The sequence below is a fragment of the Coregonus clupeaformis genome, unplaced genomic scaffold (genome assembly GCF_020615455.1).
Source record: "Coregonus clupeaformis isolate EN_2021a unplaced genomic scaffold, ASM2061545v1 scaf0148, whole genome shotgun sequence".
NCBI classification, from domain to species: domain Eukaryota; kingdom Metazoa; phylum Chordata; class Actinopteri; order Salmoniformes; family Salmonidae; genus Coregonus; species Coregonus clupeaformis.
In genome coordinates, this window is record NW_025533603.1 from 261,959 (window position 1) to 277,197 (window position 15,239).

At 44.6% G+C, this 15,239-nt stretch overlaps 1 protein-coding gene across 2 annotated transcripts; it reads right to left on the reverse strand.

Annotated features, from left to right (window-relative positions):
- Window positions 1-937: 937 nt before the first annotated feature.
- On the reverse strand, window positions 938-12,694 carry LOC121586227 (polyhomeotic-like protein 1). 2 transcript variants are annotated; one of them, XM_041902760.2, is made up of 15 exons: window positions 12,555-12,694; window positions 11,790-11,911; window positions 11,277-11,390; window positions 10,236-10,301; window positions 9,959-10,102; window positions 9,680-9,850; window positions 9,484-9,565; window positions 8,609-9,351; window positions 8,377-8,518; window positions 7,967-8,145; window positions 6,275-6,341; window positions 5,692-5,779; window positions 5,358-5,529; window positions 2,344-2,584; window positions 938-1,947 (listed from the first exon to the last, which is right to left on the reverse strand). In XM_041902760.2, exons 2-15 carry the CDS (start codon window positions 11,904-11,906, stop codon window positions 1,796-1,798), a joined length of 2,478 nt encoding a protein of 825 aa, XP_041758694.2. In that variant the 5' UTR covers window positions 11,907-11,911; window positions 12,555-12,694; the 3' UTR covers window positions 938-1,795. The 2 variants fall into 2 exon arrangements, with proteins under 2 accessions (XP_041758694.2, XP_041758693.2); XM_041902759.2 differs by having other exon boundaries at window positions 12,528-12,694.
- Window positions 12,695-15,239: the final 2,545 nt, after the last annotated feature.

Here is a 15,239-nt window from a genome sequence, read left to right on the forward strand (position 1 = left end):
TGCGATAGCAGAGACAACAGTCTATGCCTAGGGTGGCTGGAGTCTTCGGCAATGTTTAGGACCTTCCTCTGATAAGATTTAATCATCATATTTGGTACAAGCTAAATTATATGGAAGGTCAGAGTTCTGTGGTTGATGTTCTACTGTAAATGAGCACAAACTGAACTCACATCATTTGCACACTCTCCACAATGTGAATCAATGTAGAAGTTTGCCAATGTCAAATAAAACCATTCACACTGATGCTCTTTTTCTCTTCTGAATTGGTCAGCAGTACTCTGTGCCAGTGGCTCCTAAATGTTTTTGTCTTTTGAATTCTCTTGTAATTTTTTCTACTTCAGTAGTTGGTAATATTGCTGAAAACAGTGTACAGGGTTATTTGTCTAACTATGCTTTTCTACAAGCCAGGTGTTATAGGAGTTTGACCTTGAATGATTGTAACATTGCACAGTGAGAACCTTACAAGTCATTGAAACGTCACCATAGAGTCAGGGCTAATTATACTGAACAAAAACTGTTCATATTAGGAAATCAGTAAATTGAAATAAATTAATTAGGCCCTAATTTATGGATTTCACATGACTGGGAATACAGATATGCATCTATTGGTTACAGATACCAAAATAAGCTTTTTGTGCATAATATGGAACATTTCTGGGATTTTTTATTTCAGCTCATGAAACATGGGACCAAGACTTTACATGTTGTGTTAATATTTTTGTTCAGTGTAATTCCAGTCCCAGAGGGCTGAAACATGTCTAGTTTTCATCCTCTCCTAATAAGGGACTGGTTCAGACCTGGGACACCAGGTGAGTGCAATTAACTACCAGGTAGAAACAAAAAACAGAAGTGTTTCAGCCCTCCAGGACCGGAGTTGAACAGCCCTGAGAGTCTATAGCAGCCATATACAAACAACACTCAGAGCTAACGAGCATCGTTCCAGTAACAGGTGTTTATTGGTAGTACTGCATACACACAGTATCTCCCCTCTCAGGACAAATACCCATATTCAGGTAGTTCAGTCAGTTACTAATATACTCACTACATCCTCTCCATGAAAAACTTCCTCCCACACCAAAATAATAACTTTGATTATAGTACAAAAGATCAAAGCTATAAAACAGAGTCCTATCTGGTGAAATTAAAAAACAATTTGTTCAAGCTCTTTAATATCCTTTCATACAGGTGATTAGAGCCTGGCTGGACTGACATCTACATTAACATTACAAATCTACTTTGTAAAAAAAAAAAAATAAGAAAGTGAAATGGACCATTTTCAATAATAACACTATGGTTATAGCACCGCTGAAATGTAGAAAAAGGCAACTTGAACTGTCCTAGCTAGCTAGCCAGCCATGGTTACTGTAGGTGACCACGTTTGCAGTCTCACATGAGTATATGTTTCTACTGACAGACACACACACATACATACATACATACATACATACATACATCAACTCACCCACACAAACATGAACACTCTAAAGACAGACTATCAGATGCCCATGCTCACCACTCACTCATAACTAACAGATGTTTTTGCACATTCAATGTCCAGGAAAGTCAAAGCATATCCTAATGATTTCCCCTTCTCTTCCTCTTACTTATATTCAACCCCCTTCTCTTCATCTAGTCTCTAAAATGACTGATGTTCATGATCAAAATTAACCCCCATTTTCCTCTCCCTTTCAGTCTTGGTCTCAGGCTTGAATGTCACTAATACAAGTCTTTAGTGTGGGTCCCAGTTTGAAGTTCATTTGAACCCCTCTCTTCTTCCTCCTCCCCCCTTCCCCCGTCAGTCTCGTAGGCTGTTGATGGAGGCACAGATCTTGAGGGCGGGTCCTAGTTTGATGTTCATGGTGGAGATGAGGTGTTCTTCTCTGAGTAGCAGCAGGGCCTGTCCGTCAATCTCCTGGGACAAGAACTGGGCTGCCAGCTCCTCACAACCTGGGAGGGGAGGAGAGAGCGAGTGAATACACTATGAAAGGGACTGCTCACTAGCAATGAACCTCAACCTAAAATACACTTTGGCATGGGTTATGTACAAACCTAATTCTGGGTTTCCCCAAACTCGGTCCTGGGGACCCCCCTGGGTGCACGTTTTGGTTTTTGCCCTAGCACTACAAAACTGATTCAAATTACCAACTCATCATCAAGCTTTGATTATTTCAATCAGCTGTGTAGTGCTAGGGCAAAAACCAAAACGTGCACCCAGGACCGAGTTTGGGAAACCCTGATCTAATTGACCAGTTGGCCATTGGTTCCATTATTATAGTTTCCCCTACTATGAAGACTCTGTATTAAATTGTTTGCTTCATTGATTGTTAATGAATAAGTACTGACCTTGTAGTGAAGAGATGAACTTGCAGACCTCCTCCACACCCCAATGGGCGGGGCTCCCAGACAGGAAGTTGGCCTCGTCCAATGGGAGGCTGCCTTGAGCCGAGTCGTCCAAATGGGGATCGCAGTGGGCGGGCCTAGGGCAGGAGAGGGAGGAGCTAGGGGAGAGTGATGGGGAATCTTCTTCCTCCTCCTCTCCGTCACAGCTGGACACATCCTCCGAGCGACTGGACTCAGAACGACACTACAGCCAATCATAGAGAGAAGAGCGTCATACATGTATACCTGCACATTTTAAATATGGAACTGACCCTGCATATATATATATATATATATATACAGTGGGGCAAAAAAGTATTTAGTCAGCCACCAATTGTGCAAGTTCTCCCACTTAAAAAGATGAGAGAGGCCTGTAATTTTCATCATAGGTACACGTCAACTATGACAGACAAATTGAGAAAAAAAAATCCAGAAAATCCCATTGTAGGATTTTTAATGAATTTATTTGCAAATTATGGTGGAAAATAAGTATTTGGTCACCTACAAACAAGCAAGATTTCTGGCTCTCACAGACCTGTAACTTCTTCTTTAAGAGGCTCCTCTGTCCTCCACTCGTTACCTGTATTAATGGCACCTGTTTGAACTTGTTATCAGTATAAAAGACACCTGTCCACAACCTCAAACAGTCACACTCCAAACTTCACAATGGCCAAGACCAAAGAGCTGTCAAAGGACACCAAAAACAAAATTGTAGACCTGCACCAGGCTGGGAAGACTGAATCTGCAACAGGTAAGCAGCTTGGTTTGAAGAAATCAACTGTGGGAGCAATTATTAGGAAATGGAAGACATACAAGACCACTGATAATCTCCCTCGATCTGGGGCTCCATGCAAGATCTCACCCCGTGGGGTCAAAAAGATCACAAGAACGGTGAGCAAAAATCCCAGAACCACACGGGGGGGACCTAGTGAATGACCTGCTGAGAGCTGGGACCAAAGTAACAAAGCCAACCATCAGTAACACACTACGCCGCCAGGGACTCAAATCCTGCAGTGCGAGACGTGTCCCCCTGCTTAAGCCAGTACATGTCCAGGCCCGTCTGAAGTGCATTTGGATGATCCAGAAGAGGATTGGGAGAATGTCATATGGTCAGATGAAACCAAAATATAACTTTTTTGGTAAAAACTCAACTCGTCATGTTTGGAGGACAAAGAATGCTGAGTTGCATCCAAAGAACACCATACCTACTGTGAAGCATGGGGTTGGAAACATCATGCTTTGGGGCTGTTTTTCTGCAAAGGGACCAGGACGACTGATCCGTGTAAAGGAAAGAATGAATGGGGCCATGTATCGTGAGATTTTGAGTGAAACCCTCCTTCCATCAGCAAGGGCATTGAAGATGAAACGTGGCTGGGTCTTTCAGCATGACAATGATCCCAAACACACCGCCCGGGCAACGAAGGAGTGGCTTCGTAAGAAGCATTTCAAGGTCCTGGAGTGGCCTAGCCAGTCTCCAGATCTCAACCCCATAGAAAATATTTGGAGGGAGTTGAAAGTCTGTGTTGCCCAGCGACAGCCCCAAAACATCACTGCTCTAGAGGAGATCTGCATGGAGGAATGGGCCAAAATACCAGCAACAGTGTGTGAAAACCTTGTGAAGACTTACAGAAAACGTTTGACCTGTGTCATTGCCAACAAAGGGTATATAACAAAGTATTGAGAAACTTTTGTTATTGACCAAATACTTATTTTCCACCATCATATGCCAATAAATTCATAAAAAAATCCTACAATGTGATTTTCTGGATTTTTTTTCTATTTTTGTCTGTCATAGTTGACGTTTACCTATGATGAAAATTACAGGCCTCTCTCATCTTTTTAAGTGGGAGAACTTGCACAATTGGTGGCTGACTAAATACTTTTTTTCCCCACTGTATATATACTGAACAAAAATATAAACGCAACAATTTCATTGATTTTACTGAATTACAGTTCATATGAGGAAATCGGTCAATTTAAATAAATAAATTAGGCCCTAATCTATGGATTTCACTACTGGGAATACAGATATGCATGTTGGTCACAGATACCTCCCCCCCAAAAAATGGGCCTCACAATGGGCCTCAGGAGCTCGTCACGGTATTTTTGTGCATTCAAATTGCCATCGATAAAATACAATTGTGTTCATTGTCCATAGCTTATGCCTGCCCATACCATAACCCCACCGCCACCATTGAGCACTCTGTTCACAACGTTGACATCAGCTAACCGCTCGCTCACATGACACCATACATGTGGTCTGTGGTTGTGAGGCCGGTTGGACATCCTGCTAAATTCTCTAAAACGACGATGGAGGCGGTTTATGGTAGAGAAATGAACATTACATTCTCTGGCAACAGCTCTGGTGGACAATTTTGCAATCGGCATGCCAATTGCACACTCCATCAAAACCTGTGACATCTGTGGCATTGTGTTGTGTGACAAAACTGCACATTTTAGAGTGGCCTTTTATTGTCCCCAGCACAAGGTGCACCTGTGTAATAATCATGCTGTTTAATCAGCTTCTTGATATGCCACACCTGTCAGGTGGATGGATTATCTTGGCAAAGGAGAAATGCTCACTAACAGGGATAGAAACAAATGTGTGCATACAATTTGAGAGAAATAAGCTTTTTGGAGCGTATGGAACGTTTCTGGGATATTTTATTTCAGCTCATGAAACCAACACTTTACATGTTGCATTTCTATTTGTGTTCAGTATAGTATGCTTACTTACTTTATTGTGTTCTTATTTTTCTATCTTGTGTGTTTTTGTTCTACCTTGTTATTTTTAGTATTACATTGTTATTGATCACTGCAGTGTTGGTTAGAGCTAGTAAGGCATTTCACTGTACTTGTGCCATTCAAACGTGAAACAAACGTGAAACAAGAGGAGAGTAAACAACAGTAAAAGTTGTATTGCATTCTATTCTGAGTGGACATTCACTCTTTTCATGGATCAGAAAAATCCACTTTACCTCCTTGACAGGCAAATGTCTGCCGGCTATTTTAGCGCAGGCGATCTCTGAGCTACTCCTGCGAGGACCCCTGCGTCTGACGATGCTGTCTGGGGGAACGGGAGGACCAGGCGGCCTTGCAGAAGCTCGCCCCCTACTGACCTGGAAGTGGTGACTGCAGCTCACATTGTATCTGGAGGAGAGTGGACAAAGCAGGTAACAACAAGGAGTCAATACTGTTGGCTGCACCCAGGACAAAAAAGTGATGTCAACAGTGCTGACTTTAAAGTGTAGACCTGTTCTGGTCAGAGAGGTGTGTGATATAGTGAGAAAACAGGCGAGGTGGCTAGGGTACCTCTTAGCGCAGGTCTTGGAGCAGAACCTCTTGGAGCCCCTAAACTGACTGGCTGGAGCAAAGCTCTCACAGTACTCGCACTTCAACACTGGAGAGGAGAGAGTCAGACTGTTAGTACAGAGATGACTAGGGATCAGAGGAGGCTGGTGGGAGGAGCTATAGGAGGACAGGCTCATTGTAATGGCTGGAATGGAATTAATGGAACGTTGTCAAACACATTACAATGAGCCCGTCCTCCTATAGCTCCTCCCACCAGCCTCCTATGCTAGGGATGACAACTACTGTACAGAATTAAGCTATAGTCCTGCAACATCTCACAGACAACTGGATCAGAGGCAGAATCAAATCAAAATAAGCTGGTATGGAGTGTACTCTTTAAGGAAGGTAGACAATATACCACCCACTAACCCAGTGGTTCCCAACCAGGGATCCTAGGACCCCTAGGGATACTTGGCCTATCCACAGGGAGTACTTGAGAAGACTCATGAGGCCATAGGGCTACTGGTAAAATGCACAAGGGGGTACTTCAGGGGTACAGTTGGTGGTACAGTAGCTGAAACATGTTGGGAACCACTGCACTAACCTGCAGGGCCTCCATTGTCAGCCTGTTGAACACCCATGGCTAGAGGCTCCTTCACTGGCCCAGTCACCTGTCAATCAATGTCACGTTTGGGTGTTAGAGAAGGATACGTTCTGGCCCTAAAGCAAAGTTCTGTGCAAACAAAACCAAATATCCTCTCCTGATCCATGGTAAGCAGGTAGCTACAGTGGGGGAAAAAAGTATTTAGTCAGCCACCAATTGTGCAAGTTCTCCCACTTAAAAAGATGAGAGAGGCCTGTAATTTTCATCACAGGTACACGTCAACTATGACAGACAAAATTAGAAAAAAAAATCCAGAAAATCAAATTGTAGTATTTTTTATGAATTTATTTGCAAATTATGGTGGAAAATAAGTATTTGGTCAATAACAAAAGTTTCTCAATACTTTGTTATATACCCTTTATTGGCAATGACACAGGTCAAACGTTTTCTGTAAGTCTTCACAAGGTTTTCACACACTGTTGCTGGTATTTTGGCCCATTCCTCCATGCAGATCTCCTCTAGAGCAGTGCTGTTTTGGGGCTGTCGCTGGGCAACACAGACTTTCAACTCCCTCCAAAGATTTTCTATGGGGTTGAGATCTGGAGACTGGCTAGGCCACTCCAGGACCTTGAAATGCTTCTTACGAAGCCACTCCTTCGTTGCCTGGGCGGTGTGTTTGGGATCATTGTCATGCTGAAAGACCCAGCCACGTTTCATCTTCAATGCCCTTGCTGATGGAAGGAGGTTTTCAATCAAAATCTCACGATACATGGCCCCATTCATTCTTTCCTTTACACGGATCAGTCGTCCTGGTCCCTTTGCAGAAAAACAGCCCCAAAGCATGATGTTTCCACCCCCATGCTTCACAGTAGGTATGGTGTTCTTTGGATGCAACTCAGCATTCTTTGTCCTCCAAACACGACGAGTTGAGTTTTTACCAAAAAGTTATATTTTGGTTTCATCTGACATTCTCCCAATCCTCTTCTGGATCATCCAAATGCACTCTAGCAAACTTCAGACGGGCCTGGACATGTACTGGCTTAAGCAGGGGGACACGTCTGGCACTGCAGGATTTGAGTCCCTGGCGGCGTAGTGTGTTACTGATGGTAGGCTTTGTTACTTTGGTCCCAGCTCTCTGCAGGTCATTCACTAGGTCCCCCCGTGTGGTTCTGGGATTTTTGCTCACCGTTCTTGTGATCATTTTGACCACACGGGGTGAGATCTTGCATGGAGCCACAGATCGAGTGAGGTCTACAATTTTGTTTCTGGTGTCCTTTGACAGCTCTTTGGTCTTGGCCATAGTGGAGTTTGGAGTGTGACTGTTTGAGGTTGTGGACAGGTGTCTTTTATACTGATAACAAGTTCAAACAGGTGCCATTAATACAGGTAACGAGTGGAGGACAGAGGAGCCTCTTAAAGAAGAAGTTACAGGTCTGTGAGAGCCAGAAATCTTGCTTGTTTGTAGGTGACCAAATACTTATTTTCCACCATAATTTGCAAATAAATTCATGAAAAATCCTACAATGTGATTTTCTGGATTTTTTTTTGTCAATTTGTCTGTCATAGTTGACGTGTACCTATGATGAAAATTACAGGCCTCTCATCTTTTTAAGTGGGAGAACTTGCACAATTGGTGGCTGACTAAATACTTTTTTCCCCCACTGTAGGTGCCATCCAGGTATGTGAACTCACAGGGAAAGGCTCAGCTCCCTCCTGGATGACAAAGCCCTCTATGAGGTGTGTGAGGACCTGAGGTTTGACCACCGCCTGGGGCAGAGGGGCTCTGTCTCCCTGACCCCCCACCCCCCGAGACAGGGGCAGAGGCAGAGACAGGGTGGGGGGAGAGGAGAAGGCTGGCACCGCTTTAGGAGCTGGAGAAAGGAATAGAGAGAAAGTGAGGGAAACAGGGTAGAAAAGAGTGTTGGTGAAATGTCCGAGTTTGGGAATTTCCACTATTCATTAGAAAAACCAAACATGAATTTACCAAATATGAGTCGTGCTCTGTTTTACAACTTAACCTTAAATCCTTGTATCAAGCAATCGCCAACCTTAGATAGAATTCAACTAAACAAGAACATACAGTATAGCTTCAGACATCTTACCTGAGTCCAACGTGGGGGCGGGAGATAGAGGAGGGGCAGAATCTCTCATTGGTGGACAGCAAAGTTGGGAAGGTTCGACTGCCATCGCATTGGTTGCATCAGTTTCCGACTTCCTCTTCAATGAGCCAATTGCAGGCTTTGCCTAATGCATCAGGAAGAGACAAGTTTTGATTAACACACACACACACACACACACACACATCCCAACTCTTTTCGTTTGTAAGAGGGTTACCATGGTGTTCCCTCCAGTAGAGGCTGTAGCGGTGCCGTTGTCCTGGGGGCAGCAGCTTCGGGCCTGGGCCAAAGCCTGGGAGTTTCCTACTGAGCCCTGCCTGGCTCCCACCAGCTGGACTGGGACATGGGGCGGGTGGTGGCCCCCTGTGTTGGGCTGGGAGTTGTTGGATGGGGCCGGGAGGATAGGTGGAGGGTGGCGTGGGGGCAACTGGACAGGTAAGCGGTGACCCTGTGAGGTTTTGGGCTGTATGTGTACAGGGCCAGAGCTGTGGCTCACCTTGTCCATGTTAGTGTTGGACTGCTGCAGTGGCTGCACCACCAAGGTCTGGGTGTTGACGTTAGTTTTAGGGGCGACTGAACCTATGGGGTAGCCCTGAGAGGAGGTAGGAACGTTGGAGGTGGGGACTAGGATGTGCGTCACCGTGGCAGCAGGGGTAACCGTGGTTACCGCCCGGGCCTGACAAAGCCCTGAAGGGGAGAGGAGGAGCTGGGAGAGAGGGAGCGTGGGAGAGGGGGAGGAGGAGGTGGGAACTGAGGCGACAGCGGTTGGGGCCATATGCAACTGGTTTCCAGTCTTGACATTCATACTGGGGAGACCGGTGGCAGTGGGATGAGTGTAGTTAGTCAGTTTGGTGGCCATTTGTTGCTGTTGGGGTTGTATCTGCTGCTGGGTGTTCTGAGAGAACTGCTGCTGTTGCTGCTGAGGATGCTGTTGTTGTTGTTGACTAAGAGAATAGTTGGCTGATAGAGGGAGAGAGAGTATAAAGCATGTTTAAAGTTGGAGAGAGAGACAGACCGTTCTTTGCATTTAGTGGCACACAAATTAATAGAGAATTGTGTCTGCATATTGGAGGAAAAGATAAGTCCTTTCACCTGCGTCTTTCCTGTCAGGAAACTCAGTCTTCACCGCGGCCACTCTGGGAGTGGCGATACAGTGGAGAGCCAGGTTCTGCACCTGAGAGAGAACGAAGAGGGAGACACAAAATAAGGCAAATAATTAGAAACAATATTATCTGTGCAAAATCTGTAGACTGAAAAATCGCTGCTCACAATAGGAAGTGGTCACTACCTGGTCATTGTCTGATTGGGCATTGGAGGTGAGAGGGACTTCCTGTTGCTGCTGTTGTTGCTGCGGCTGTGGCTGTTGCTGTGCAACTGTCGCTACAGCAGCCGTTGCTGTGCCACCAGGCATGAAGATGAGCTGGGAGGCTGCGAGGGGTGCCCTGAGGGAGCGGTTGACCTGTGGGCTCATAGGTCAGAGGTCATTGAATATAAAGAGGTTAATGGTCAACACAGGGAGGCTCCTTCTCAACTGTCCAAAAATCTGTCTTCTCCTTGTTCAACTCACTCTCAGGTACATCTGGCCCTGTCCTGCTGAGTTCCCACCCAGCAGCACTGATTGGCTGAGAGCTGATGATGTCACTGATGTGGCAGGGCCGAGGGGGCGGGGATTGGTCATGGTCCCTCCCCCAGAGGTGGTGCTCAGATTGACCTGTGACAAGAGGGAAAATGTTGATGCTGCCATATGCCAGGAATCTCAAAGAAAGCTAAGAAACTGCAATTAAGGAATCACATGGATAACAGTGCTTGCCACATTTATTTCAATTATTGACTGGGAAACTTACAGTGGTGGTTGCTTGGGACACACTGTGGTTGGGAGAGTTGGACTGGCGACTAGCAGCAAGGGTGGCCTGATAGAGAAACAAAATGAAAGAGGTATGTAAGGGATAATTAATGAGGGGCTATGCGTTCTATGGAAAATAGTTAATGACGTGGTAGGTGTGTTCCATGACGCGCTAGCGAAGTGGAACTGACCTTCCATGGAGTTGCATTATTTTCCAGAGAACGCAAAGTCCCGAGTTGATTATTCATTTTTTACCATGGCTATAATTGAACACATTTGCCGGTAGAAATGTGTTCAACATCAACTGAAGTAGCTAGCAAGTTTACTAGATAGCTACAGTTGTTGCCTTAGTAAACAAACAAACAGACTTGCTAGTTTAGCTAACCAAAACATCATACATTTTACATTTTACATTTTAGTCATTTAGCAGACGCTCTTATCCAGAGCGACTTACAGTTAGTGAGTGCATACATTCTTTTATTTTATTTTTATATATATATATTTTTTTTTCATACTGCCCCCCCGTGGGAATTGTACCCACAACCCTGGCGTTGCAAACGCCATGCTCTACCAACTGAGCTACATCCCTGCCGGCCATTCCCTCCCCTACCCTGGACGACGCTGTGCCAATTGTGCGCCGCCCCATGGGTCTCCCGGTCGCGGCCGGCTACGACAGAGCCTGGATACCTAGCTTGCTACTATGAACATCGAATTCAACAATACCAATGTTTTCAATTCAACTTTTGCTTTCAAAAGCAGCTTAAACAGAACATGTAAGAATTAACTATAGCCATTGAATTCTACCGTGTGTTATAGGGAAATAATACATGCTCTAGAATGCCATTCAAGACAATCAGAAAAAAGTATTCAACAATGCCATGGTATAATAGTGCTATTACCTGTTGTGTTACCTGCTATTGTGTTATTATTACCTGTTATTATTGTGTTATTAGCTTGTGTTACCTGTTAGTGTTATTCCCTGTTGTGTTACCTGTTATTGTGTTATTAGCTGTTGTGTTACCCGTTATTATTGTGTTATTACCTGTTGCACGGCAGCCAGGTTGTGAAGCTGCTGGGCACTGTTGATTTGCTGCTGCAGCATGAGCTGCTGGAAGTATTGGGCTGCGTTCGGCTGTCTCTGCAGCGCCTGAAGGGCCTAGAGAGTACAAATCATCACCATCATCAACATCATATTCATTAAGATTAAGATCAGTTTATTGTTCAAATGCACACAAGGTCCACCCAGAAATTTGACTTCCGCTTTTAACCCAACCACTACGAAAGACACACATACAGGTTTTTTTTTGAGAGGTGCGGGGGGCTGCGACACTGGGCGCCCTGGGAGCTGTTGTTGTGGGGGGGTTAAGTGCCTTGCTCCAGGGCACAACAGCAGGCAATGGCATCTAGGATTTGATACCAGCAACCCTCCGGTGTGCACATGTTCTTCTTGACTGGTCATTCCTAGGCAAGGCTAGTCGTTCAACATTCAGTGCAGACAGTCGCCCTATTATCAAAGATAATGAATCATGCAGCAGGCTTTTTTTTTTTTACTCACCTGCACAGCTTGCCTCTCATACAGAGACATGTGGGCTATCTGGGGAGGGCGGGAGTTCCCAGCAGACGGAGCATTCCCATTGGTAGAGCCCGTGTTCTGGTCATCACCTGCATCCATGCTCTCTGCACAAAACACAGATGTCAATCAAATCATGCACTGTAATTTCTTACAGTACTGTCAAATAATTCTTTTTTTGTATTATATGAAAATATATACAATAACAATTGCAAAGCAATTTTATTACCTAGAAATCTCTATTCTCAGTATCACACATTTGACCTCAATAGACCCCTACCTAGTTATCACGTTCTAATCTAGTCTACAAATTATCTGGCCATAACTGCTAAAGCTATATATTGCTGTATGTTGTTGCCGTTGCTATTCTTAGATAGCGAAATCAATGGGTGAAATTGTCATTAGCGGTAGGAGGCCGGCTGGCTGTCAACAACATGATCGATGTCCGAAAGGGATGCAGCCAGGACCGAACATGGACGGACAAGAAGTGTGCTCTTCCAAACGTTTAAAACGTTAAATTAGACATCCAAAATTAAGGACAGACAATTGCGATTTGATATTAGCTAGCTATATTATTTACTTTTCAATGACTGGCAATGTTGAATTAGAAAACTAGGCAAGATCATTGCAGCAACAGTGCATCTGGCTAACGTTAGCATAGCTAGCTAGCTATCAAGCTAGATAATAAGTTGACTGCAAGACTTCGTGAAATCTTTCTCTTACCTCGATCTCCTGGACCTTTATTTTTACCTTTTTAATATACAATTCAGCTTTTATCCGTAAACGTTTTACGCATTTGCTTTAGGAAGGAATCTTTGGTGATGTTTTTCAGATTTTTGTGTGAAGCAAACAACGGTTAGGCAGATGAGAGAAATCCCACCCCCCTCTCACTCTTTACCATTCCCTTTCCGGCGCCAAAAATTACGTCATTGACATGCATCAGAGACCGAACAGTAACCCAATCCAAAATATATAATATATATATAATATGCCATTTAGCAGACGCTTTTATCCAAAGCGACTTACAGTCATGCGTGCATACATTTTTTTTTTTGTGTGTATGGGTGGTCCCGGGGATCGAACCCACTACCTTGGCGTTACAAGCGCCGTGCTCTACCAGCTGAGCTACAGAGGACCACTAAAATCGACCCCTAGACCCTACACCCCATGCACTTGTGGAGATCTAAGACTATTTGACAGGTGTTAATAATATGGCATTTGCGCCACATTGCCCTCTGATAGTCTAGGTAGAAGTTTCACCATATTGCTTACACTTGTCAAATCCTCTCATATCTCTACAAATGCATGTATAATCTAGGGGTCGAGTTGGGATTGGACCAAAGACCCTTGTATATATCAGAGATCAGTATATAAAATTGATTACATTGTTTTTTCCCCCTCATCAATCTACACACAATACCTCATAATGACAAAGCATTATGGGGTATTATACATTTTTTAAAATATTTTCCTGCCCCCCAAACCCCCCCCCCCGGAAATATCACATTTAGATAAGTATTCAGACCCTTTACTCAGTACGTTGTTGAAGCACATTTGGCAGCGATTACAGCCTCGAGTCTTCTTCGGTATGATGCTACATGCTTGGTACACCTGTATTTGGGGAGTTTCTCCCATTCTTCTCTGCAGATCCTCTCAAGCTCTGTCAGGTTGGATGGGGAACGTTGCTGCACAGCTATTTTCAGGTCTCTCCAGAGATGTTCGATCGGGTTCAAGTCCGGGCTCTGGCTGGGCCACTCAAGGACATTCAGAGACTTGTCCCAAAGCCCCTCTTGCGTTGTCTTGGCTGTGTACTTAGAGTCGTTGTCCTGTTGTAAGTTGAACCGTCGCCCCAGTCTGAGGTCCTGAGCGCTCTGGAGCAGGTTTTCATCAAGGATCTCTCTGTACGTTGCTCTGTTCATATTTCCCTCTATCCTGACTAGTCTCCCAGTCCCTGCCGCTGAAAAACATCCCCACAGCATGATGCTGCCACCACCATACTTCACCGTAGGGATGGTGCCAGGTTTCCTCCAGACTTGATGCTTGGCATTCAGGCCAAAGAGTTCAATCTTGGTTTCATCAGACCAGAGAATCTTGTTTCTCATGGTCTGAGAGTCCTATAGTTGACTTTTGGCAAACTCCAAGCGGGCTGTCATGTGCCTTTTACTGAGGAGTGGCTTTTGTCTGGCCACAACCATAAAGGCCTGATTGGTGGAGTGCTGCAGAGATGGTTGTCCTTCTGGAAGGTTCTTCCATCTCCACAGAGGAACTCTGGAGCTCTGTCACAGTGACCATCGGGTTCATGGTCACCTCCCTGACCAAGGCACTTTTCCCTAGATTGCTCAGTTTGGCTGGGCGGCCAGCTCTAGGAAGAGTCTTGGTGGTTCCAAACTTCTTCCATTTAAGAATGATGGAGGCCGTGTTGTTGCCTACCCTTACCACCTGGGGGAGGCCCGCCAGGAAGCAACAAAAGTACTGGGACAAATTCACTTATGTGTATTAAAGTAGTCAAAAGTTTAGTATTTGGTCCCACGTTCCTAGCACGCAATGATTACATCAAGCTTGTAACTCTACAAACTTGTTGGATGCATTTGCTGTTTGTCTGGTTGTGTTTCAGATTATTATGTGCCCAATAGAAATTAATGGTAAATATTGTGTTGTGTCAATTTGGAGTAACTTTTATTGTAAATAAGGAGATAATATGTTGTTTTCTAAACACTTCTACATTCATGTGGATGCTACCATGATTACGGATAGTCCAGACGCACAAATATCATACCTCCAAGACCGAGTGGCGCAGTGGTCTAAGGCACTGCATCGCAGTGCTAGCTGTGCCACTAGAGATCCTGGTTCGAATCCAGGCTCTGTCGTAGCCGGCCGCGACCGGGAGACCCATGGGGCGGCGCACAATTGGCCCAGGGTAGGGGAGGGAATGGCCGGCAGGGATGTAGCTCAGTTGGTAGAGCATGGTGTTTGCAACGCCAGGGTTGTGGGTTCGATTCCCACGGGGGGCCAGTATAAAAAATAATAATGTCTGCACTCACTAACTGTAAGTCGCTCTGGATAAGAGTGTCTGCTAAATGACGTAAATGTAAAATGCTAACCTCTCACACCATTCCAATTACGGGGGGGTTATGATATTTGTTCGTCTGTAACTTTCTCACTCATTGTTATTCACAATTCATTCAGGACTATCCGTAATCATGGTAGCATCCACATTAATATAAAAGTGAGTCCAAAATGACACAATTCATTAATTTCTATTGGGCACAAAATAATCAGAAACACAAACAGCAAATGCATCCAACAAATTTGTAGAGTCACAAGCTTGATGTAATCATTTTGTGCTAGGAATATGGGACCTTTGACTACTTTAATACACAAATAAGCGAATTTGTCCCAATACTTTTGGTCTCCTAAAAATGGGGGGACTATGTA

Excerpts from the sequence above, each read along its gene's own strand:
- LOC121586227 (XM_041902760.2), bottom strand. The coding sequence starts at position 11,906 with ATGGATGCAGGTGATGACCAGAACACGGGCTCTACCAATGGGAATGCT. Across the intron at positions 11,391-11,789 it reads ATGAGAGGCAAGCTGTGCAG|GCCCTTCAGGCGCTGCAGAG; the intron begins GTGAGTAAAAAA and ends TGTACTCTCTAG. Across the intron at positions 1,948-2,343 it reads GTTCATCTCTTCACTACAAG|GTTGTGAGGAGCTGGCAGCC; the intron begins GTCAGTACTTAT and ends CTCCCCTCCCAG.